Source organism: Primulina huaijiensis, unplaced genomic scaffold, assembly GCF_012295235.1.
Source record: "Primulina huaijiensis isolate GDHJ02 unplaced genomic scaffold, ASM1229523v2 scaffold43375_ERROPOS137452, whole genome shotgun sequence".
Lineage (NCBI taxonomy): Eukaryota > Viridiplantae > Streptophyta > Magnoliopsida > Lamiales > Gesneriaceae > Primulina > Primulina huaijiensis.
Genome location: NW_027360499.1, coordinates 8,997 through 34,092, shown reverse-complemented (window position 1 = coordinate 34,092; position 25,096 = coordinate 8,997). Strand labels below are relative to the sequence as shown.

General features: G+C 36.0%; 4 protein-coding genes across 8 annotated transcripts; 1 reads left to right on the top strand and 3 right to left on the bottom strand.

The window, feature by feature from the left end:
• Positions 1–657: 657 nt before the first annotated feature.
• On the bottom strand, positions 658–10,109 carry LOC140970229 (uncharacterized). 5 transcript variants are annotated; one of them, XM_073431880.1, is made up of 14 exons: positions 10,088–10,109; positions 9,801–9,929; positions 8,777–8,956; positions 7,793–7,913; positions 7,670–7,709; positions 7,251–7,300; positions 7,123–7,178; positions 5,799–5,951; positions 5,430–5,647; positions 3,514–4,964; positions 2,259–3,206; positions 1,564–1,864; positions 980–1,045; positions 658–877 (listed from the first exon to the last, which is right to left on the bottom strand). In XM_073431880.1, the coding sequence occupies exons 2-14, from the start codon at positions 9,857–9,859 to the stop codon at positions 807–809; spliced, it is 3,714 nt and encodes a 1,237-aa protein (XP_073287981.1). In that variant the 5' UTR covers positions 9,860–9,929; positions 10,088–10,109; the 3' UTR covers positions 658–806. The 5 variants fall into 5 exon arrangements, 4 of the variants coding, with proteins under 4 accessions (XP_073287981.1, XP_073287980.1, XP_073287983.1 ...); XM_073431879.1 differs by lacking the exon at positions 10,088–10,109 and having other exon boundaries at positions 9,801–10,081; XM_073431882.1 differs by lacking the exon at positions 10,088–10,109 and having other exon boundaries at positions 2,322–3,206; positions 9,801–10,081.
• A 4,111-nt stretch (positions 10,110–14,220) lies between these two features.
• Positions 14,221–19,803, bottom strand: LOC140970222 (PH, RCC1 and FYVE domains-containing protein 1-like). The gene is made up of 9 exons (XM_073431870.1): positions 19,387–19,803; positions 18,531–18,617; positions 18,309–18,398; positions 18,116–18,202; positions 17,874–17,978; positions 15,679–17,766; positions 15,444–15,590; positions 14,854–15,314; positions 14,221–14,639 (listed from the first exon to the last, which is right to left on the bottom strand). The coding sequence occupies exons 1-9, from the start codon at positions 19,432–19,434 to the stop codon at positions 14,468–14,470; spliced, it is 3,285 nt and encodes a 1,094-aa protein (XP_073287971.1). The 5' UTR covers positions 19,435–19,803; the 3' UTR covers positions 14,221–14,467.
• Positions 19,804–20,740: 937 nt separating this feature from the next.
• Positions 20,741–22,707, top strand: LOC140970223 (11S globulin seed storage protein Ana o 2.0101-like). The gene is made up of 4 exons (XM_073431871.1): positions 20,741–21,124; positions 21,229–21,481; positions 21,572–22,048; positions 22,193–22,707. Exons 1-4 carry the CDS (start codon positions 20,781–20,783, stop codon positions 22,577–22,579), a joined length of 1,461 nt encoding a protein of 486 aa, XP_073287972.1. The 5' UTR covers positions 20,741–20,780; the 3' UTR covers positions 22,580–22,707.
• Positions 22,708–22,840: 133 nt separating this feature from the next.
• LOC140970224 (glutathione transferase GST 23-like) lies at positions 22,841–24,056 on the bottom strand. The gene is made up of 2 exons (XM_073431873.1): positions 23,653–24,056; positions 22,841–23,329 (listed from the first exon to the last, which is right to left on the bottom strand). Exons 1-2 carry the CDS (start codon positions 23,968–23,970, stop codon positions 22,973–22,975), a joined length of 675 nt encoding a protein of 224 aa, XP_073287974.1. The 5' UTR covers positions 23,971–24,056; the 3' UTR covers positions 22,841–22,972.
• Positions 24,057–25,096: the final 1,040 nt, after the last annotated feature.

Genomic DNA, 25,096 nt, shown 5'->3' with positions numbered 1-25,096 from the left:
TGAAGAGACGGTATCATGTGAGAATCCATGAGACGGGTCAACCCTACCCATATTCACAATAAAAAGTAATACTATTAGCATAAAAAGTAATATTTTTTCATGGATGACCCAAATAAGAGATTCGTCTCACAAATACAACCCGGGAGACCGTCTCACACAAGTTTTTGTCAAATCTGAAAGAAAATAATAGGATTGACAACATTAACTTAAAAAGAAATTATTAGGTATGCGTTCAGTTATTTAAAATTAATGGGAATTCAACTTTTACCATATAATAACCCCAAAAAAAGATAAATTTGTGTAGCAAGAACTCAGCCAAAGTACCAACTATTATAGTTACGGCACATTTCTAATTGTCTATTAAATTGGGTGCTTCGTTATGTGGTCAGTATAATATGATCACATGTTGGATATATAGTGATTGAAATATTCTGCTTTGATTTATTAGTTCATTTTATGGAAAGAGATGATAGACCAACAGAGATTAGAGCATAAGACATACAAGATATTATACCTCTTATTAACCATGGCCGACAGGGTTCTAGGCTTCAAGTTGTTCAAAAATAGTAAAAACAGAGAAGTGCGTTCGTCCTTTCAAGTCTGGTTTTTTAAAGATTATTCTCAATGTTTACTATTTCAAAATAATTGCACCTCAGAAAAGAAGAGTAAACGATCAATATGACGTATTTTCAATTTCCAGAGCAAAATACTGCAAGTCCTGTAAGACTTATGTTACAGGAAGCTTAAATTGAATGCAAAATTCACCATAATTTGGCACACAAAAACATCGGAAAACATTCAAGACTCTATGATGCTGGTTTCTTTTCACTTGTTTTGCTGCTCCAGAAAGGTGACAGTAAAGAGAAATGGCGAGAAGCTGTAGAAAAACAAAGATCACGAGCGAACAACTTAATTTAGCCAGGGAAAATAAAAAAAGCTGAGCAACAAAGGCATTAATAGTGTATGCCAAAGAACGTACATTTTTGTGAAGCATTGCCAGCCGTCGAGGTTTCATCTTGTAAGATGAGATTCTTCAAAGTGAGAACTGAAAGAAACACCCAAAAAATGGACGTACCGGAAAAGAGGAGAAAGATAACATCAGCAAGATGGCCCATGCACAGATTACCCTTTGACCATAAAATACAAATTGAAGATTGAGAAATGTTTCTGTTCCTTCTAATCATGTACCATGTATGTAGCAAGGATAAATAATTAGTTATTCATCTAGTATTTATGAACATCCAGAAGCAGCTGTTTTACATATATATCAGTTTATCGTTGTCCATTATTAGTCTGAGATGCATGAATGAAATTAAGATGCACGGAATTTAAGATCAATGAATGCTCATCTTGACTTAAACAGTAAGGGAAAAAAATTTAACTTATGTCTACTTTTTGCTACATGGATGGCAATGACAGAATTGGCAAAGACAAGTTGGCAGAATAAATGCTTAATGATGAGTGTATATTACTTCTACCATTCTTACCATATGATAAATGTATACAAGTAATTTTGTGAGTGGGCGTGTCTGTGGATTCTTTAAGGAATAGAAATGGCATCACCTTCACTTGATGATGCAGAATTCCTTGCATTATCGTCATGCTCAGCACCATCAACACTATTACATTCTGAATCAACACTTCGATCCGCTGACAATGAAGAGTGATTCTTCTTTCCAAATTTCAGAAGTCTCTTGAAACCCTTTGGTTGCTTAACAGGAGTCTTCTCCGTCGTCCCAGAATTTTTGTCCACTTGGAGAGTTTTAACATCAGGTACATTTGTTCTGACAGTTCCTTCAACTCTTGTCTCCAGTTTTAAGCTTGCCGCATGTGCTTTGTTATAGTCCGAATAAGATGTCTTAACCTGGTAACCACAGCAAGCTATATCAGGATCTTACTAGAAATGTTTTTATAAACTAGGACAATAAATTATCAAGTTTGTATATCATAATCAGCATTCAAAGGAATAAGAGTATCAACCGGAGACCATAAAAGAAGCCGCTAATTGTACCAACACCCCCATCCTACTATCACCCAGACTCAGAACATTATAAATGCAGCATATGAACCAATCCTGTCAAAACAAGCTAAAGGGGTTCATCATTAAACACCCAATAACATTGGCTCACAGGTGGAATGCTTGTCTCTTTCATCTCTGAATTTCAATCTGCCCAAACCTAAATGGAAGCAGAAGTGTGCCACATATTCTCTATTCCTATGGTAAACATGAAAGAAATTATCAATTTAACATATCACACCTCATTAGAATATGATTGCTTTTGGAGTTGAGAAGGTAAGACATGGTTATCAACGCGACTAACTGGTGGCGGCGGAGTATGCGCATCAGCTAAGTTGGGCATCACGTCACTTTTCTCTCCTCTGTCACAATCATTATAATATTTATTTCCCGTCTCCAACTTTCCTTCCGATGGATGTAAAGTGGGACCAGAAGGTTTCTCATACTCAAGCATGACAACAGTCTTCTCAACTATCGGATTGTCATCAATATCAATCTGATGTAATCTACTGGAGAGTTTCGCATTCGATTCAGCATTTGCAGAAGGATTTACTCCATTCACCTTCTGTTTTCCTTTTACATTTGATCCATTCTCACCTGAATTTAGAAGCGATTTTGATGTCTTAATCTTCAATTCAGGCAGCATTGCAGCTTTACTTCTATCTAGGTTTATGATGGCAGATATTTTGCTCCTGTCAGGCCCCTCAGACAACTTCCTCTTTGATACTGATTCAGCACTTCGCGCCTTATTCAACAACAAAACAGGAGAGTTGGTGATTGTTTTAGGTTCTGATAACCTCCTAATTCGCGCCATGGAGGCCTTAGAATCAGGTGTAACACCATGACTCTCTCTTTTTGGTTCAGTTAACGATGATGCGGATCTAGACAATTCATTAGCCGCCACATGATTCCCCTCACTTAGTATACTGGATTTGGTAGCTTTGAGTGGTGCACTCGCTCCAACTGAAGTCCTAATCTTTGATCTTTGCAAGGGTGATGAGGACCCGGGCTCAGAATCACTGAACTTAGATCCTTTATTAGTGGCTGGAGAAAGCTTTGTCGGTAATTGTTTTATTTGAGGTGAAAGTGAGGATGGTTTTGCGGACGTGGTGGTGGAACCGCCCCTGGCCGCAATTCTCTTTTGCCTCTCCTGCTTTAAAGCTTCAATTCTCTTCATTTCAGCCGCCTCCTGTAAAGAGTTGACCATTAGAATATGGACAAAGTCTATCAAGAATGTAATACGACATAGCGACAATCAAACACGGTCCCCAAACATATACATATTATCCTCAAGTATTGAGAAATGGTCCCCAAACATACACATATTATCCTCAAATAATGAGAAATGGAGGAACACATAGGTAGTCCCAACATCCTAATGATGATTAGTATCACTCCACTGTATCAGCAATAAGAACATGTCATTCACTTCCATAAGTATTGATTAGTCTAGTTGAGATATTTAAGATAGTAAAGCAAATAAGATAATGCCATACCTTATCTTTTTTAATTTTCTGCAGATCAGCTTTATAGGATCTCAGCTTCTCAGCACGGGCACGGGCATCTTCTAAAGGACTCATCTTTGATGATTTGCCTTTCCTTATAGGACCTCCAGTTCCTTGCTTACTCAAAGGATCAGAGTTGACCTTCAGTCTCTTATCCTTATCCAATTTCCATAATCCTCCCTTTGCGTCTGTAACTTCTTTTTTCCCTTTTCCCCGAGAACTCTCAGCACAGACCTGCATTTCATAGTCCAGGGTAAGGTCATATCCAATTGACCTCTTCTCGGTTCCACGTTCTGGCATTAAGCTTAAACCATCAGGTTCATAATTGACTATATTCCTAACATCCAAATTTTGATGTGCTGATGGAATCTCACAGCCAATATCAATAGCAGATCTATCCCTGCCTCCAACTTGATCTATTGACATTGTCCGAAATGGTACAATCAAAGATTCATCAGTCATTCCCTGAGAGGATTCTCCATCCATCTGATTGATGGCACCCTCAAAACTATTCACATCTAGTGCACCTAATGAATTTCTGAATTTTTGTAGGTTCTGTCGACTGCCAATAATAAAATCATCTGATCCCCTGGACGTAGGGAATGTACGCTCGTCAATTTTGTGGATGCCATTAACCCTAGCATCTTGTATTGCACCTCGATCCTGTGAACCATGAGCCAGTGGATCAGCACCCATTGTGTTTGCCCGTCTCTTTATATGATTTTCCATGGCTAACATGCCCTTATTGTCAGCACTAGCATGCTCATCACCTTCCCGGAGTAAACAATTCTGAAAAGCCTGCCAGTGTGTATCATCAGCATCTTTTCCAAAATTAGAGACTACATTGTTGAAACTCAAACTATCCAAAGAATTCATTTGGCTTCCTTTATTTCTCAAAGATCTGTTACCATTTTGATGGATCACATCAAGACCATCACCGTTGGAATTTTGATATTCTCCATCAGCATCAGAATCTGAATCTGAGTTTGATTCATCACCAGATTTCTTCTCTTTCGAAGTAATATAATTAATATTTCGTATAACAACCATGCCAGATTGTTTTTTATTAGATCCTCCACTTTTTCTATGCGGTTTACGACTGCCTGGAAATTCTGCATGCATTTCCATATCATCCAATGATCTAGTTCTCTCGATATCTGACATTTCTGAACCAGTATTATTATCCCTACCATCACTTGATTGATTTCTATGCCCTGATTGATGACCAAAATTTGATGAGGTATGCTCCATGGGCCAATGAGGTGGCTGAAAAAAGGGGCCACTGCCTGCGTAAGTCGGATAGTATGGCATTCCTTGAACAGGGTATACAGGAAATACTGGTTGGGCACCAGGGGAATTATTCATAGGCCACGAAGGAAACACTAGGTGAGGAAACTGTCCGTGAAAATATTCTTGTTGACCATTTGGAGCTGAGTTATCTGCTGGAGCAAGGGAATAAACATTACATATCGATGATATCCTGGATGGATTCATGTTTGTTCACAGACAAGCAGGAAAAAAAAGCATGATCATAATAAAAATCTATGATGCGTGCTCTTTTCAAGTTGAATCATGAGTCACCAAGGCTCTGTTTGAAAATTGAATTCCATTAAGGAAACCACTAATTAAGTATTTCTTTTGGTATGGAATGGATAAAATTAGGTGAGTGTTGGCTCCAACATGATTAGAGATACTTGCTAAGATATTTTTGAAGTTCAAAATCAATTTTCTTCAATTTTAAGATTGCCATCAACTGCCTTTCTAAAATCACTGAATGCTTAAGAGTGCTGATAAAAATGAAAAATTATGAGTCAACAAAGAAATCAAATTTAAGCCAAACAAAAACAAATAGTATGTTCATTTCACCCGAATTTTTTCGTAACACCTCGCAAAGACTTGATCTTTACCTGCATTATTGGTCGAGCCTGATTTCCCGATACTCTCTGTAGCCAGCTGATGGTTTGACTCATCATGTTTGTCAGTTGTGCCAGACAAAAAAATACCAGATGCATTTACTGCAGAAAACTCTGATCGAGCGGGCAACACTTCTGAAGCTTCAAGTTCAAGCCATTGCCCGGTTTCATGTTTACTCTTCCACAGATTAATGAATCTTGAGCATGCTTCTCTGTCACATGAATATAGCCCAGTTCAAGGAAATTTCCAAGAATATAGCCCAGTTCAAGGAAATTTCCAAGAATATAGCAGTGTCTGGGTATCAATGGGTCAATGCCTAGTCTTTCACATACTTATCAGTAGGGGTAGAAGAAGGAGCTTACAGTAATCGCATGGCCCCAAAGCTCTCAGCAAATGATACAAGTGGTGCCACATGATCAATATCAAAACCAGCTGCCACAGCACGAGCAAAGGCCATACCTTGTTCTTTTTGTAGCAATGTTTTGCGTGTTTCAAGAATTTTCAAAAGCTGAACTCTAATTCAATGGGAAAAGGTGTCAATCAGGATATCCGACACATTTTCATTAATCTCATTTCTCATCTAAACATGATCTACAAGTTTTAATAAGTTCAACAAATCGAAGAAAGTCAGAGCAACAATCGCATAGGCCATAGACTTATAGTATGTGCAAGTCAAATTCATTGAACATTTCTACCAGCCAAAACCCCCGAGAAATTCCTTTTGTTGTGATATTTCCAAAGATGACAGATAACATCTAAAATGGAAGACAGCAATGAATCATTACTGTAAAGTAGATCATTTCAATAAAATAATATGAAGTAAATTCTTTCCTATATCTCCAATCACAATAGTGTAGACATTTACGACTTTGCAGAGAGACCCTAAAAAGGATGAATTATTAACTGAACTGTAATTGATAGGGAAGATATGAGCAATTTCTATCAAACATTTTCTTTTTGAACCAAGAACCTAACAAAATTCTCAAAAGTCAGAGCATGAATCCAATAAAACAAAACCAAAAAGTGTATGCAATCAAACTAGGAAGAAGATCCTTTCCTTTCCCTTCCCTTTCTTTTTTTTTTCTTTTTCTCCATTTAGGTGTGTGAGCCTGAAGATTCAAGAGAGAGAATATATTTTGGATATGCCTTTTCAAAATTTTAATATGTTAGCTAATCAAAATTCCATAAAACACCATATATTTGTTTTGAAGATTTGTTTTGAAGAATTAAAAGCTCCAAATATAAACCCAAGGCACTAAAATCAGATTCCCTCCACTCTGTTTCATAATGGAGTAATGGACCACCATTTTTTGGCACATAAAAAATGGCAGACACAAATTATGAATGTCAATGTATTCAGATAGAGGAAAAACTTTTGAAAGAAAAATAAAAAATTTTGAGCACAGGTGAACATAGCATTACAAATGTCAAGAAGGAATTGAAAACAATGCAAAACTTTAAAGAATAATTTAACAAACTTATTCATGTAGAAGAACTTTTAAGTGGAAGTATAATATATCCTTTGCGCATTATTGTAAGGCTCGCCTCATTTGCATGTTAGATTGACACAACCTCAAGCCTGTTAAAGCTTAATCCATTAAATGAGCCAACAGTCATGCACAAACAAAAAGTATCATGAAACATTGGCATTGCAAGGAATATCAATTGATACATTGAAATACATACTTAGAATTTCCCTCCTGGGAGTATGACCCATTGGCTTCAGGAAGTGGTGCCTCGGGCTGTCAGGAAAACAAAGTGTGAAAGCAGGTAATCGAGAGATCGAAGAAACAGCTTGTAGAGTTCTGATTCACCTTGTAAAGAACAATTGCTTTCTCCTCATTATCATGTACAGATTTGTTTCCTGTATGTTATTTTACAGCGTATAGAGTAAATGTTATGTATCTCCATTTGTTAGCTATAAATCCATTTATCAAGCAGTAACACTTGTAAATACATACATTCATCATCCAAAGGATAAACATTTGTACACCAGTCATCAGCACAGGTAAGGAGGGACTATTGTAATCAACAAGGTAATTCTAATTTCTGTAGCTTCTACAGCGCCATGTAATTCAAAAATGAACAGGCATAACAGATCAAAAACTAACAGGAGAATAAGCTTATAGTCTAAATATATGGTCAAGACCTGTTCACCAGAAACCACGTAATGATACAAAATGCCCCATCTTAGTAAACATAACATCAAATATAATATTGTCTTCTAAGATACCTTCAGATCCTCTCATAGGTTTTTCTTTATGATCTTCCACCTGTCAAAATATATAAATAAAAGAATTAAATCAATTGGTGTCCGATGAATATAGAGAAACCATCCCATTGATCAGTAGTTTACAATGGTTTGCCCCATATCATTGCAACTCTGAGCGATGATTGCCTCCTCGATCTGTAAGATCTCGGTTTCTAACATGTGCACACGTTCCAAGATTTCCGGTGTGCTCACAAAACGAACAAACCTGTGTGAAATAGCATACATCAAGAATTTCCCAAAAGATGTAAAAAGAAGATAGAAGCAAGTTTCCCATTCTTTAACGGGATTCTTCAAGTTAAGAAGATCTACCAACAAAAATAAATAATATTGATCACTTATCACCAGGGATTGATCACCTAGCATCACATAATCCAAATGGATCACTGAGAACTGTAACGGGATATAGATGGGATAAATAGTTATTGGTATTTTAAAGAGGTAAACATCATTTCGACAGAAATTTCTGTCTTTCCTGCAAATAAGTTGGCTATAAGCTATCACCAATTCATAGTAGTAAAGATTATTAGGACACTTATTACCCATAAAAGGTTTTAACAACTATCTGGTTAATGTAGCGCAATTAGATTCTACAGGAGATTTGAGAGATGAGCATGATAACATCAGCAGTAAATTAAAGTTTAACCTTCGTGTTTTACATTGAAGTTTCAATAGATTCAAAGTCCAATCTCTATCCACGAGGTATCTTCAAGAAGATTTCTTTCATTATCGTTTAGCACAGAGCATAAAACATCTATCAATATCAACACACAAAAACAGATTTAATAACAGGTATTCAAGAATGGGTTCATGAGATTTTAATGAATTTGAAAGAAATTGTATTGAGAAGTAATCTATATGGGACTTGTGAAGCGTCTTAAGAAGTCAATCCTATCACCGTATTTCATAAGTGAAAAAAAAAGAAGATGTAAATTATTAGTAAGTCGGTATTATAAAATTAATTAAATCTGATAAATACAGGAAGAGTGTCACTGCAATTACTTTCATCAAACAGGCAAACATTAAAAGATAGCAGTCAAAAGCTTATTTCAAATAGTCTCCTAAACAAACCTTTCCAGAGTGGCTTTCGTAAACCATGCTGCATCACTGCCATTTTCCGGCTCAAGCAAAATTGAATAGCCACCCTTCGATATTTGATCTTGGGCAGTCTTGAGATGGGAGAGAAATGGATTCAGCAATCCCGAAGCAATTTTTTCTTTCTTGTCATTTGATATGATGATTAAATCACACCTGTTCATGAAAACAATCAAACTCAAGATATACATATAACAAGACATGAACCTAAATAATGTCACCAAACTTCAACTGCAGTTTCCTTCTTCACGTTTTAAACAGTAGTTTACTAGAAGTACAAGAGTCTATTAACACAATAAAAACGAAGTGACCAAAAAATTTGTTAATTTTCTGATTACAACAAAAACAAACGGAAACTTCTTCATATCCCAAAACATTTTAATAAAACTAGATGTAACTTGAACATTTTCCAAAACTATAAATTATCTTTCATAAGAAATAGCAAACTAAAATTATCATAGTAGAAATGAACAAAAAAATGAACAAAACACGAATACTGAAACTAATTTTGTAACCAACTCATTTCACTCAGAACCCCATAGAAAATTTGTTTTCTCGAGAAAATCAAGCGATCAGAGTTCTCCTACTATAAATAGAGTCTTTTATTGTCCGCATGCAATTATAATCACAATTAATCAATAGTTAACTTCGATTACAACGCCACCTAATTACACACACCGGTCATCACAGAAGATAAATCGAGTTTTCCGAAATTTGAACAACTGGAAAAAAAAACGAACATTAGATGTACATTTAAGTTATATACAATATCCAAGAAGCTCGCTCTAACGAAAGTTCCACACAATGAATGCGACGCAATCCAAACTTCCCAAACACTAAGAGACAAAACAAATCCTCTAAACAGCCAAAATCTAATAGCTTAACAACTCAACGTCATCATCAATCATTCCCCAGATCACTACAAAAATACACTCACACACCGAAATAAAATCCCACTCACATAAAAAAAATAACAAACGGTCATTAACAAAATGCATACCGAGTTCTAGTCGGTGTGAGATGAAAAACGGCGGAGCTAAGCTGAGTACTCGGTTTCATTTGGAGCCGATAAAATGAGCTTCAAGGGGATTCACAAAATAATTCTTCAGATCTCACAGAGAGGTAAATCCTGCAAACCAAAAAACACACAAATCTGCGAAAAACATCAGAAAAGTAGATTGAAAGTGAATAAGAGAAAGAGGAAGAAATCACACATAATTTTTTGGTAAAGCAGCTTTGCATTTACATTCTGCGTGTGTGTGAGAGTGTGTGAAGGACTTTGGATACCTGACGGGGAAAAAGGTCGAAACTGCAAAAGAAATTTAAGTAATCGTTTGGAAATTTATTTTACGGAAAGTGAATAACGGGTAGCTCATACGAATCCGCCCAACTGTATCCCGCACTGTGTTATTTCGTCTGGTAAGTGTGAGACGTTCTCAAAGATAGTATTTTGCGAGACGGATATCTTATTTGAGTTATTAATGAAAAAATATTATTTTTTATGTTAAGAGTATTACTTTTTATTATGAATATCGATAGCTCACATATAAAAATTCGTGAGATCGTATACTAATCATTTCATTCAGGCAAAATATAAAATAATAAATTATTGTATTAATTTCTATATATAAAATCCAACTTGTTGAAAAAATATTTTTAAATCTACCTCATAATTGGTTTCAAATCTAATTTTTCTTTAAAGAATTACGATGAATTTCAAATTTATCGAAAAATGTTGTGATTTCAAATATTTTTTTTGCTCAAATCCAAATCATATATAAAGCAGCTTGCATTTACATTGTGAGATAAAATTTGATTCTATATATTTTATTTAATATTACAAATTAAAACATAAACAGAATAAACATGAGAGTGTGAAAAGAATGTTGATACGCAAGGTCATATAAAATATAAAATAATAAATTTTCTTTAAAAAGTTGAGCGTAGTAGACCCCAACAGGCAACAACCCCAATAACTTTCCATTTGACCAATTCCTAAAGGCATTTATAATTAATTATAAATTACAATGTGATTCAAATTACTTGTTGGTTCTTGGGGTTTTTTTTTGGGGGGATTTTTTTCAAAATAAGTATATAGGAAAATAGGATATATAATATTTTATTCTGGAAAATAAAACAATTTCTTAGATATTAAATAATTAAAAAAAATTTGATAGGATACAATATCAGAATAATAAAGTTTACTTTGGGAATTATGTAACTTTTTATTATTATTATTTGTTTTCTAAGTTTGGTAGTTATACGGTCTAATCTAATTATGCTGCTTAATAATGAATTTTGTTGTTATTAGAGGAGGTGTGGTATTAAAGGGTGATATTTTGCTTGGGGCCCTCTAGTTTTCTTTTGAGCAATCAGGACCTCAAGTTTTGACATTATTAGTTTTCCACCCCAGAATTTATACCGAATGTAACGTTTGCCTATCTACCAAAATAACTTGTGTATCAAACCAGATTTCATCTTAGGAATAATGTCTTTGTGCATCGATGGATGGATTTTCAAATGTATTTTTGTTATTTAGAAAAGTAAGGTTATAAACTTCAAATTCTCTTCTTACGTGTTTATGTAGTATTTCATGATAAAGATTAATTTCGAGTTCACTCAACAATTATGTCATTTGAAATTCATTCAAATTTGTATTACTAATGTATGAATAAGTATTGTATGAGTTTAATGTTTAATACATTATTTCATTGTAAATAATAAAACTAATTGAAATCTATGGATTTAATTCTCAAGCGTACATGAAGGAAGAGATGAATTTAAAAGAAATTTTGTGTGATGTTTGTGTTTTTGAGGAAAATGTTTACAAAGAAACAATTTTGAGACGTGAAAAAATATGTTTATAAGTTCGATCCTGATGTAGTTTTATATATATGAAACGATGTCTTTTGGATCTTAATCAGAGTTAGATATTTTAAAATTTTGAATAAAATGTATGTGGTTGAATACAATATAATTATTATTGATAGAAATGTATTTTGGGAGAAAATAAGATGAAAATGAAATGATAATAATTGGTATCATTCCTTGAATACCGACAATTTCACATTATAGTTGCTAGTTGTTATACACGAAATTTACACATATGTCGGCCTATTTCCTCTTGCCAACTTGCATGGATTATGAAACACTAACTTCCTTCTCCTAACATCAAATAAGTTTTTTTTAAACCTAATTAATGAAAAATGCAATTATTTATATCATTAATTCAAATTGCAGTATGATATCTCATTAATTTTTATAATTTGATCTTATCACAGACATTATAGAATAGTTGAGGATACTCGAGAGTTGATATCAACACTTCAGGAGATGGTGCTGGATGAAGTACAACGATATATTGATATCACATATACATTGTAATAAATGAAAGAACATATATGATAAATGATTTTAGTACAGCCGGATTTAAACGACCTAGTAAGAGTAAAAGAGCATCCACTCGCTCTGATCTCATGCCACGACGATGGCTTGCACCTCCGACGGATCATCAAGTGCTTTCAATTTTCTCATGTGGGCATCAAACAGCATAAAGCTGTAATTTTTTATTTATTTTTTTTCCTGAGCCAATTGTCAGCAAATCAAAACTTCGAAAAGCATCATCACGGACAACTCTAGGGGGTTGAGGCCGAGTGAATGTAGATGATTTAGACTCGAATCCAAGCAGCAGTCTTTGCGTGGTTGATAGACGAGCTCTCCCTGATCCCAACCGTCCATTACAAATGTCACTGGGTTCTCCTAAGGAGCTTGTCCGAGTGCTTGATACCACTGCTCTCTTTGCAATTTTAGTCCTTTAAGTTGGTTTGTTTTGGATTTTAGTCATATAACTTATCAATGTTTTGTTTCCATAATATAAATTTGATTTTTTTTGTTTTAGTCTTTTTTTTTCTGAAGCCAATAAATACATCAAATTTTGTTTATTTTACACTAATTCATGTGGCGAGAATAAAACTAATATTACATACATTAAAATCCACTTAAGCAAAAATACAGGGAAATGACAAGTTTTTTTCCTCTTATTTTTGAAATATTAAGTGTGATTTTGCTATTTTATTTTTGTTTAGATGAATTAATATGTGTAATATATGATTTATTCTATTGATATGAACAACATAGAAGAGCATCGATGTCAAACACAAAATATTCCATGTATTTAGGGGGTTTCGGTGGAAAAAAATATTTACCAAAACAAAAAAATCCATGTTATTAGATGAAAACAAAATTTTGACAATTTACAAACTTACATGACTAAAATCTAAAATAGACCAATTTACAAGAAATAATACAATGTCTAAAAATTCGAACGACGTAACCTGACTGCATGCAAATCTTAGGTTTTATTTAATTAGTAATTATTTAACTGCAATTATTTTTATTCAGTGATCGTATTTTTTTTAATATGTATGGTGGATTTGTTTTTATTTGCATGCATGTGTATGAACATTTTCGAAATTAGTTTTAAAAAAAAATTCTAATATTATTTTAGTTTTATACGTTTCACATAAATTGTAATTTTTCTTATAAACACACAATACATATGCAATGCCAGGACGTCACTTAATTCTTCAGCTGGTAGGAAGATGTCTGGTAGCTGTGCCTAGGGATGGTAATATGTCGGATTCTTGTATTAAACCAGCCTAGCATCAGGTTAAATGGGTCCACAAGCGGGGTCCTTAGATTTAGGGGACACGCCCCACTACTCTTGTGTGTGTGTGTGTATATATGTATGTATTATTAATAATATCTTAATCCCTAATCTCAGTCCATAATATTTTTATGATTGAAATAATTTCATTCTATTATGATATGATTAGTATGAAAATAATATGAAAATATATAATTATATAATTATGATTTTTTTGTTATGAGTTGAATATAAATTAATAGATTTTAAATTCTGATAATTTATTTAATCTAAATATTATCGAATAAAGTTAAAAATAACCTTGGTGATTTATTAATTTTTAATAATTATCAAGTAACATAATCATATCTTAATTTCCTTGTATTAAACGTTTCGAAACAGCAGTTATCATGTTGTCCGATATCCTTTTTTGCAAAAGTTGCTAGATCAGGAAGATCTTCATAGTCTATGGATGCTAATTTTTGTTGCAAATCTTATTATTTTCTAGGCATCTTCCATAGCGTGCTTTCAAATCTGGAGATGTCGCACCCGATATAAGGTTCTCAGAGACTATAAACATCAGTACCAATTCTCTGGAATTTAATTTGGAAGCTCTCTTGATTTCGGAAAATGAGAGAGAACCGTCTGTGTAGGTCTGTCTAAGTTCTGAAAACCAATGGCACCTCAAATTTGTAATGAATTTTTATGCTTTTTTTTCCCAATTGTCAAAACAACATATCTCTCAATGCAACAAAGTAAAATCATTGGCACTTATTTGTGTCTCTCAACTCATCAATCTAATTGAATTAATTAATAGTTCTACCAAGAAACTGAAGTTCTGCACCAAATTTAACATGGAGCAAAAAAAAAATTTATGAATCAGGGTATCCTTTCCTATCTGAATCATAAAGAGTTATTTCTCCAAGTCTAACAATAAGCTAAAAATTTGAAGTGGTTGCTAACTATAATTCGGGAAAAAAAAAACTTGGGCTCTTGAACTTGTTGATCGCCACATTTTCCTATTAAGGTTGTGGTGCCTCATTATTTTCATGGCTCGCTTCCTCCTCCCGTGGCTGAGGCGCAGTTTCTTCTGCTGGCGTGTTTCTTGTCTTTGCAGGACTGTACTTTTTCTGCAGTCTATCTTTGTTTTCTTTCCACCATTCTTCTGCTTGTTGCTCGTCAAATTTACGCTTACTGTGGCAATGTGTTAAAAAAATCAATGTTCTTCAAAAGCTCTCTCTTCAGAAACTTATTTGTGTGTAAATTCAGATGAACTCAGCACACGGAACAAATATGACATGAATGCAAATTGAGACTAGAAATTAAAAAAACGAACATAACAGGAAAATGTAAAGAACAAGATTCGATGCTCGAGGATCATATAATGCAAGAGGCATTAAAGTTGTACCTAAATTGAATCCCTTTGAATATCTTGGTTCCATTTGAGAGTTGAACAAGCTTGACATAGACACCTGGTTCAAATTGTTCAATAACTTCTGTCCTCCCTTCAGTTCTAGCAGCTTGAGGTGTCCCTGAGTCACTCTCTGTTCTCGGTTCATTCCCTACTCTAGCATTTGAACCAGATGGTTCACCGGTTTCTTGTAGAGTTCTAATACGATTCTGTGACAGGTCCTGAACTCCTTCACGATCTTCTGATCTATGATTTTCCTTGTTACTAGATTCATGGGCTAATGACATCTTATCAGAATAATTTGGTGCCTCGTTTGAGCTTTCTGATGGTGAAGTTGGATTATCTTCAGATGTCTCATTTCCAATCGTGTCCAACAAAAATCTAACTTGAGCACGCACGACTTTAAAAGATTCGCTTTCGGTTATCTCAGGAGGTAACTGCTCTGTTATGTCGTTTAACTGCACAAGGGAAACAAGAAAATGGTTCAACATTTATAATATGTATAATTCCGTCATTTTCAAATACATACGATGACGATGATAAAAAAGATCCATATGATAAATTAAGATATTCATAATTTGAATTACTTGAGTTGTTATTGTTTTGACTGCTTGTGTTGCTTTAAAAATATCAGAAGATCTGTTAGAAGCTAGGGAAGTAGCATCTTCAGAAGCTGTCTTTAACTTCTGAATTTCTGTTTCTTGGGCTTCAGTTTTTTGCTTTAAACTCTTGACCTGATTTCAAAAGAACATGGATGTTCATAAACAGTAAAATAACAGATTAAACTTCAACTTGAATGTGTTTAGCAGTGGAAATCCGTACTTGGCCATGAAGTTTAGAAATTTCTTGAGTTAGAAGATCATTGGTTTTCTTTAGGCTGTCAATGACACCCCTTGAAAACACTGGAGCCGCAGATCGTGGAGGACTTGGTCTTCTTGAGTATGGGGAAGCTGGTCTTGAGTTGGACTGGGATGGAGTATGAACCTGTAGTTGTTGAATCTGTGGTGCTGATGTGATGACAGGCTTTAAAGCATATTGAAGAGCACTAAGTGAACTTGGGAAAGCAACATCTTTTAGCTGCAAAAGTGACGGAACTTGAGATGCTCGAATGATGGAATAATTATCAGATTGTGTCCCGGACTTCACCTCGAGATACTTGATTGGTTCAACCGTAGGCGGCGATAGAAGAAGTCTTGAAGTTCTTGCCTCTCCTCTATCTGCTCTACTACTCATATCCACTGAACGTCGAGGCCCTGAGGCTCTACGACTAAAAGTACCGACAATTCCAGCTTCTGCAGCCTTTTTAAGTTTCAGGTAGCACGAATCACACACTCGGTGCGGTTTTCCTGGAGTTGGGGCAAGAGCTGCTTTCAAAGCTTTTTTTGAGCTACAAGCATGGCAATGCACTAATCCACAGTTGTAACAGTTATGTCGTTTTCGAGTAAAACCAAATGCTTGCCTACACCCAGTGCAAAACGATTGGTCCGCACCAGAAACCCATTTATGGATGCAAATACTAGCGGTATAATTTGATCCACAAGCAATATTCCTCACGTGTCGGTCTTTAATGGCTTCAACCAACGTTGGAGTATTCCTATCATCAACATTGCCATGGCCTAATCTTCCGTTAGCTCCTTTTCCCCAAGTGAATACTTCACTTCTCGACGTGAGAACTGCTACATGATGTGCACCACATGATATTTGTTCCACAAACTCTCCCACGAGCCTATCTTGTATTAAACACGGTGATTTTCCATCAGACTGGGGATTTCCCAACTGTCCGAACGAATTGCTTCCCATAGTAAAGACATGACCGGATGTTGTAAGGGCAACAGTTGTGTTATGCCCACATGCTAACTGATGGATGTTATAATCTATAAGAGCAGATACACAGGTCGGAACAAGATATGTCTCCTTGTTTCCATGACCAAGTCGATTTTTATCACCGTCACCCCAAGTGAAAAGCTTTCTCGAGGAAACAACACTTGCACCTGACTGATTCGTAACTTCTACAATAGCAGCGGTATGCCATACACCACAAGAAACAGCCAACGTTTTCAGTCCATTTAACGATTGGACCTCCCTTGGGTATGTAATGCTTTCACGACCACCGTGGCCAAGAGCACCAAATGTCCCATCACCAAATGTAAAGAGTTTTCCAGTTGAAGTCGCAAGTGCTGAATGCCATGTCCCACATGCAACTGATAGAACTTGGAGGCCTTCTAAAGGCCCAGAAACTCGTTTAGGTATCCAATGGCTAACGTCATTCCCATGGCCAAGAAGTCCAGCATTGTGGGTACCATCTCCCCAAGTATATAAGTCACCAGATGTTGATAACGCACATGTGTGAAACTCTCCACAGGCTACAAAGTCAACATTCGTAACAGCCAAAAATTCTACAAGTTTAGGGCGACTAAAGTTTTTTTCGATTCCATGACCCAATCTTCCTCCAGATTCTTCACCCCATGTAAATACCTCGCCTTGTCTTGTAACAAGAGCAACATGGCGAACGCCACAAGCAATTTGGTGAACGTCAAGAACTACATTTGACTCCAGTGGTTTAGGAATTAAGACATCATTTTTTATTGGAAATGAATTCCCAGTTCCATCCGTGGCACCTCCATCAGACCAAATCTCTCCCCATACATAAACGTCACCAAGCGATTCTATATCATCTGGTCCAGAACCTTGACTGGAACAACTAGGAGTACTCGAGACGCTAATACGAAAACCATCTGTACCACTTGTTCTTATTTGCATGTTTGCACACTCAGACCCCACATGTGAGCTTGAGTTGTTCAAGTTAGTGTTAAAATCTGCAACGGATTTACCACGGGGTATACTTGAAGTGTATTCAAGCGACGCTCCAAAGGGACGATTATCTTGAATGATATCACCAAAACCAGTTAACTGCACATGCATAAACATTAAAAAAATAAGTAATATAATATGGGAAAATGTTGGTGCAACAAAGAAACAACAATATATGAAGACGAGGGACGAAATAAAATTCTTACATCAGAAATGTCACTTCTAGTACGTTTACTGCGTGCTTGGCCAGTTGATATTAAGGCCTTCAAGCCACCGAGCCAAAGCTCAGATTCAACTTTGTCCTTGCAGATCTATAAAGTGTAAAATGATACGGTAAATAGGCAGAACACTAGTTTTTACCCGTTCGAGAACACTGGAAGGCCTAGAATACATCACATCATTCACCCTAATGAGGTTTCATTTAACTAGAAAAATTGCGACCACTTACAAGATCGAGAGATCTATCGCCGTTATTGTATATGAGTGAGAAAGACAAGTACTCCTTCTCTGGGCGCAAATATCTTTTGAAAACAGGCTGCAGAACATAGTTTTGAAACAGTCAGATCAGTTTATATCCCCATAAATATCCAATGTTTAGTACAGTCACGATACATAAACTGCATGAACAATTTTTTGCTTACGGTTCTCTGTCCAGGTATGATCCGTAAAACGGAAGATAACTTCAAATTTCTTTCTTCTCTATGCGAATACCAGATTAATGTCGTTTCGTCCTACAATTACAACCAATCCATAGTATGGACTCTTATTCCAATCTTCAAACAACCAAATGAATTGTGCTTGTATGATTGTATAAATGAGGAAAAGTTACATCAAGGTTTTGGAGGATGACCATATATACTCACCGGAGAAAGTCTAAACGTGCGAAACTTAGGCTTCCCCTTTCTGCTGTACTTGATTAACTGTGTTCCTTTCTTCAAAGCAATGAGTGCCTTCACAGACATAACAAAATCAAAATTCAGGTGTCAAAGATAAAATGTTGATTTCAAATACAGCACAACAGAGAACACAGCACAAGAGTCAGAAAAATCTAATGCTTTATTCCACATCGGATTGTGTGAAATGTGTAAATGTGTGTAGAAGACTATACAATAGACTTCAAATAAATTGGGTTAATCATCTTCATACAAGGAAAACAGAAGAAAAATAGTTGCTAGTTGAGCCTATTGTGTGTAGTCACGTTTGTGCAGCCGAATCGCCCACAACAACATTCTTTTGAGACTAAGGGATGTTGATAATGGAAAAAAATCATAACCAAGTAACACGTACAATTGATATTATGATAGGAGTATTAAACAACTCGCCGGATTTAATCCATTCATATTCACATAAATGATCCCGAACCGATATTTCTTCCCAATGGCATCTTAGAAATCTTTAGCGAATCAACAAGAATACACAACTTAAATCAGTACTCATGCATTCTTGTAGGACCGAGCGCTTGACGTTTTACCAAAAGTTATAGCTGGTGGTAATGGTGTAACTCAAATCTGTTAATCCACGCGTCAGCTCAAGCACCACGGTTCGATCTTTCTACCAAGTAGGAACAATTATTGCACCCAACAATTCTTATTATCCATGATTATGTTTAAATCAAATCATCACTTTATCCGAATGCGGAACACTCTCAGATTCCCTCCTCGACACACTGCGGTTTATTTTGATTATGGAAATAAAGAAGAAAAAACCAACCATGGTTACCTGCTCGGTATCACGATCAGGATTGCCATAACTAGCAGGATCTGCCATTCCATCTGAAACAAACCTTGGGTATCCAACAGATGAACCTACTTAACGTCACAGGCATCCGTACAGTCTCCATAGATGTTCCCAATGCAATCTTCTCTGGTCAATCATTAATTTCCCAGAAACGAAAACATGCAAATGCTTGACAAATATTCTAGATTATCGTGTTTCCTCCTGATCTGGAAGAATGCGGAGAGATCCGGGGAAATTACGAGTAACCCACTAAGGATCAACCGGTGATCATAGAAGAAAACAGTAATTTGAGGGAATTCATGATGTTCTGCCTGAAATGTGAAATGGGTTGATTAGTTAGAACAGTTTTGAATCATGGGAGAAGAAAGGGGACGAGGTGGAGAGAGAAGAGGTGACATGAGTTTAGGAAAATGTTGGCAGCTGAAGATTGTTGTGGCCGAATTTGGCGCGCTTATTTGATCCTTTTAACTACCTTATAAATGCATCACGCGCTAAATGTATCAACTATTAATTAAAAATATATAATATTTGAAAATTTGTTATTCTTTGTATTTATTTATTTAAATTAAATAAAAAGTGTTATATATATGTGTGTGTGTGATATATATGCATTAATTATGAACAAAAACTTTTACAACAAAAAAATGCACTAATTAAATGTAATTAATGACGAAAATAAACAAAGTATCAATTGGTGTAATATTCTCGGCTATATTATCAATTAATTACTATATATTAGATATTTGTTGGTGTGATGATTTTTTAAACATGTTAAATTAGATAGGTATCAACAAAATATTATGGTTGCGGAAGAATAGGTAAATAAGGTAATTTAGCCATATATTGAACTAATTATTAGCTTTTATAGTTTTATGTATTAGCAATTGAATTTAGCGTCCACACGTAGAACTTCGGCTGACCAATTCAATTTAGCGTCCGAAGACATATAAATTGTGAAGGTCAAATAGGGCTTTTTATGATCTGATCGATTTTGCAGATCTCGAAAATGAAAATATTATTAGTGAATAAAAAAATTTTATGTAAAGAGAAGGTAGCTGTGAAGTGGGGTGAAATTCAAGAAAACTAGAATTGCCATTCAATTTGCTTAAAAAAAGAAGAAGAAAGAATTGCAATTCAATCGGGGTCTCAGCTTCTTGCTGCCACATACCAAAAATCATCGTCCTTATGTGTAAATTCAAGAAACCATCTTCAATCCATGCAGAACAAACAAACGCACATGCAGAGACCCAAAAGCCATCTGTTCCCCGATCACTTTACGTGTCAAATCCAAATGAAATCCTTCACTCCTATAAATTTCAACACTTTCAGTTCGCCACTTCACCCACCGAGAATATTCTCATACTATACTTTCAGCCATGGCTAATTCACTTATGCTCCCTCTTAGCCTTGTGTTAATGTTCTTGTTCCACGGCTGCATAGCTCAACTTGAACTTCCACAGAGGCAGTTCTGGCAGAATTTGCAGGAGCAGCAGCAGCATCGCCTCCGGGCCAAGACCCAATGCCGGATTGAACGGCTGAATGCTCGTGAACCCAACCGCAAGTACGATTGTGAGGCCGGAAGTTACGAGATTTGGGATTCAAATAGTGAGGAATTTGAGTGTGCTGGTATTGAGTTTGTTCGGTATGTGATCCAGCCCAAGGGCCTGTTTCTTCCTCACTACACTAATTCCCCTCAACTTTTCTACGCTACTGAAGGCAGGTTTTTATATACCCTTGTCGGCGCATGCGTTATTATGAATAATTTAATGTGTTCGAGATCATCTTTTTAATGTGTTAATGCACGTTGGCAAACTTTACAGGAAGTGGGATCCATGGAGTCGTGTTTCCAGGGTGTGCTGAGACATTCGAATCAGGCTCTAGCTTCTCTTCAGAGGGTAGTGAATCCAAATACCACCGGGATCGCCACCAGAAGCTTCGGAGGTTCCGAAAAGGGGATGTCCTGGCTATGCCTCAGGCCCTCACCTACTGGATTTATAATGACAGGGACACCCCGATCACCCTTGTGGCACTTGTTGACGTTGGTAATGATAACAACCAACTTGATTTGCAATTCAGGGTAAGATATAAATAATCAATAATTTCAAGAAACTTATTCTTTGCCTTAGTTTTGGGCGTTTCAGACAAAAATCTACTCTTGGTTGTGTAGAAATTCTTCCTAGCTGGAAACCCGCAATCATCCGAAAGCCAAGGTGAATACAGACAGAGCAGGAAGTCAAGAGAACATGGATCCCAAGGCGGGAGAGGTCGTGAGGAAGAGCAGGAAAAGGGGAACATCTTCGCTGGGTTTGATCAGGACCTTCTGGCAGAAGCTTTTGATGTCGACACACAAACAATAAGCAAGTTGCAATCCAGGGAAGACGATAGGGGCGTCATAGTCCGTGCAGAGAAGCTTCGTCTGGTTTTACCCGAGTTTGAAGAAGAGCGAGGAGGAGAGCATGGGAGCGGACGATACAATGGACTTGAGGAAACATTTTGCACTGCAAAGATTAGGGAGAACATAGATCATCCTGCCAGGGCCGATGTGTACAACCCACGTGGCGGACGTCTGAGCACGGTCAACAGCCATTCTCTTCCTATTCTCAGCTACCTCCGACTTAGTGCTCAGAAAGGTGTCCTCTATAAGGTAAGAAATTGGCAAGTCATTCCGAATTCGAGATCACTATTTGTGCCTTCTATCATTGTTATGTGGTTAGGAGAATAGAGATTGTCTGCTAGATTTAAGAAGTTATTATACAACTACAAGGTAATTAACTTTTTTTATCCGCAGAACGCTATAATGACCCCACACTGGAGCGCCAACTCCCACAGCGCAATGTATGTCACCAGAGGAAGTGCAAGGATTCAAGTGGTCGGATACGGAAGACGCGTGTTTGATGAGAATGTAAACCAAGGGCAGCTTCTTGTTGTGCCACAAAACTTTGTCGTAATAAAGAAAGCAAGCAACGAAGGCTTTGAATGGATCACATTCAAGACTAACGATAATGCAATCAGCAACCAACTTGCCGGGCGTCTCTCCGCCATCCGGGCCATGCCTATCGATGTTTTGACAAATGCATACGGCATTTCGAGGGAGGATGCCAGAGATTTGAAGTATAAAAGAGAAGAAGCAATTCTATTTAGTCCAGGGTCAAGGTCTCGAGAATATGATGCTTAAATATATGTTGTCAAAAAAGTGGAATATGAGTGAAGGTTACTTTCTCTTTGTTTGAGAGAATAAATTAAATAATCACCTTATGGCTGTATCGAGTTTGCTTGTTTAATGCGGCACTGTGGTTCATGTTCTATGCGTACTAGTAATAATTTAAAAAAAAAAAAGTTTTTACTTTCTTGAAATGGCCTGAATTAATTTGTATCTGCGAGTAACTTGAACTACGTACTGGCAATCAAATCATAATTGAGTTTCAAGAATCTCACGAACAATTCAATATCCTCTCTTTCGTTATCATATTGAGCTTAATTAATAATAATCTTTATTCGTCAATTTATTGCAGACATAAATTATTGGAAAAGTCTACAAGTTTGTTTGCGCCACACCAACAGAACTCTGTCAATTTGGAGGCATAAATGCCTTTCGACGCCATTCAAAATAAGTCTTTATCTGCTCTTTAGATGGCATATATTCACCCTTGATTGCCTCATGATCAAGAAAATTATGAATCCAAGCAATTAAGGCGGGATATTTCGAGGGATCAAGAATCTTAAAACACGCGATTTCCTCCCAAACAGGTAACATGTACGAAATGAATCCCAGCGTTAGATCTAAGTATCCAATTGTTTCTCCCCCGAAGAACATCTTCCCTTTAAGAATTTCTTCCATCGTTTGCAGTGCATCCCTCGCCAGTTTCAATCTTTCCTCTTGTAACTCTCCTTCTGAACAAAGGACTCCCCACAAAACTCTAAAAACCTGAAGAAAACAAGTATTTTTCCATTTGAGGCGTAGCTAGCCCATATGGCCATATCCATCACAATTCACAAATGATGTAAAAGCTCATGACTTCATCATTGAACATTGCCGAAATCAAAGCTATCTTTGGTTTCGATTCTAGAACCAAAACCAAAATAATCGACTACCGAGTTATTCTAAAACTCATAACATCAGTCAGAAGTTCAACTTCAAGTTCAAAAATTTTCTACTCCACAAGAAAAGTTAAGAAACTTGGAAAAAGATTTGAGTACTCTGTGAACGTTAGTCCTGATTCATGTAAAATGTTAAATTACAAGAATTACCTTCTCTTCGGCAAATTTAACCCAAAATCGTGCTTGGGCTCTTTCGAGAGGATGTTGAGGCAGCAAGGGGTTATTTTTCCAAGTCTCGTCGATGTATTCCAGTATAATGCACGACTCTGGCAAAGGTTTTCCATGGTGGACAAGAACTGGGACCCTGGCATGCACAGGGTTGATCTCAAAAAGCAAAGGACTCTTGTTGAATATATCTTCTTCTATGTATTCATATTCGACTCCCTTTAGTTTCAGTGCCCACCTCACTCTGTGCACGTATGGGCTAACCCAGAACCCTACCACTTTCACACCCTTTTGGTTTTCCATTGATTGGTTATCTATGCATGGGAGGAAGATGGATGCCACGCCTATTAATAAGGGGAAACATATAATTTAGTTGAAACATTTAAATTTGACTGTTGAAATTTATTGACTTGTGTTATATTTCTTATATTGAAGTGAAAATATCAATCGAATTTGAATTTGTATACTTATTATTATATTATTAAATTTGAGCCTCTTGTATTAAAGGGGCAATTTAAAAAAAGACATTTAATCTGTGCAGAGATCACAATTTTTCCCAATTGTTCGGATCGCTGAGAAAACCCGAAATGGGAATAGGGGTTTTTGTTTTCTTCGGGTTCGGGTGTGAGGTTTTTTTTAAATCTTATAAATAGTTCTGGGACACTGTCTTCATCTTCGAATTTTAATATTATTTTTAAAATAATAATAATATTATTAAATAATATTGATATTAATAATAGTATCATTTATAATAATATTATAATAATAAGTTCGGATTCAGAGATTCCTCGAACCCGTCCCTCCTCATTAATATCTTTTAAATAAGGATGATGACGAAGATGTGGATTTGATCTCCGCGGGTTGGGTTCGAGTTCGGGGATTACCTGAACCCGAAATAGCGGGCATCGGGACGAGAATGAAGACAGAGATGGAATTAGTGGACGGGAATGAGGATGGACGGTTTCCCCGAACCCAAAATAGCAGGCATCGAGAGGGGTACGAGGATATAGATGAAATTAGGGGATGGAAATAAGGATAAACACATTCTCACCTCGTTACTATCCTTAAATGTGTGTTCTTTATCGAACAAACATACACAAGGGTTTTATCTTTTCTTCAAATTTTTCTATAGTGAACAACTTTCATGTCATGATGTTTGTTTTATTTAATATCAAATATATATTTATTTTATTATTAGTATTATTAAAAGGAGCTATGAGTATCATAAATTCACCGATACAAAATTATCTGATCAATTTCATCCTAATCTTATTCAAGTTTAAACGATCATATCGCTAATTATTTAAAAATTATCATTAAACACAATAATGTATATAAAAATATAATAAACAATTTTACAGATTTAAAGTTTAATATAATCTCAATTTTTTAAAAAATTACTAAGAGACAAAAAAAAAAAAAAAAAAAC

Excerpts from the sequence above, each read along its gene's own strand:
- LOC140970229 (XM_073431880.1), bottom strand. The coding sequence starts at position 9,859 with ATGAAACCGAGTACTCAGCTTAGCTCCGCCGTTTTTCATCTCACACCG. Across the intron at positions 5,952-7,122 it reads TCCCAGGAGGGAAATTCTAA|AGTTCAGCTTTTGAAAATTC; the intron begins GTATGTATTTCA and ends CCATTGAATTAG. Across the intron at positions 5,648-5,798 it reads TTTGGGGCCATGCGATTACT|AGAAGCATGCTCAAGATTCA; the intron begins GTAAGCTCCTTC and ends TTCATGTGACAG.
- LOC140970222 (XM_073431870.1), bottom strand. The coding sequence starts at position 19,434 with ATGGCAGATCCTGCTAGTTATGGCAATCCTGATCGTGATACCGAGCAG. Across the intron at positions 17,979-18,115 it reads GCGATAGATCTCTCGATCTT|ATCTGCAAGGACAAAGTTGA; the intron begins GTAAGTGGTCGC and ends TACACTTTATAG. Across the intron at positions 14,640-14,853 it reads TTCAAAGGGATTCAATTTAG|TAAGCGTAAATTTGACGAGC; the intron begins GTACAACTTTAA and ends ACATTGCCACAG.
- LOC140970223 (XM_073431871.1), top strand. The coding sequence starts at position 20,781 with ATGGCTAATTCACTTATGCTCCCTCTTAGCCTTGTGTTAATGTTCTTG. Across the intron at positions 21,125-21,228 it reads TTCTACGCTACTGAAGGCAG|TGGGATCCATGGAGTCGTGT; the intron begins GTTTTTATATAC and ends CTTTACAGGAAG. Across the intron at positions 22,049-22,192 it reads AGAAAGGTGTCCTCTATAAG|AACGCTATAATGACCCCACA; the intron begins GTAAGAAATTGG and ends TTTTATCCGCAG.
- LOC140970224 (XM_073431873.1), bottom strand. The coding sequence starts at position 23,970 with ATGGAAAACCAAAAGGGTGTGAAAGTGGTAGGGTTCTGGGTTAGCCCA. Across the intron at positions 23,330-23,652 it reads TTAAATTTGCCGAAGAGAAG|GTTTTTAGAGTTTTGTGGGG; the intron begins GTAATTCTTGTA and ends TGTTTTCTTCAG.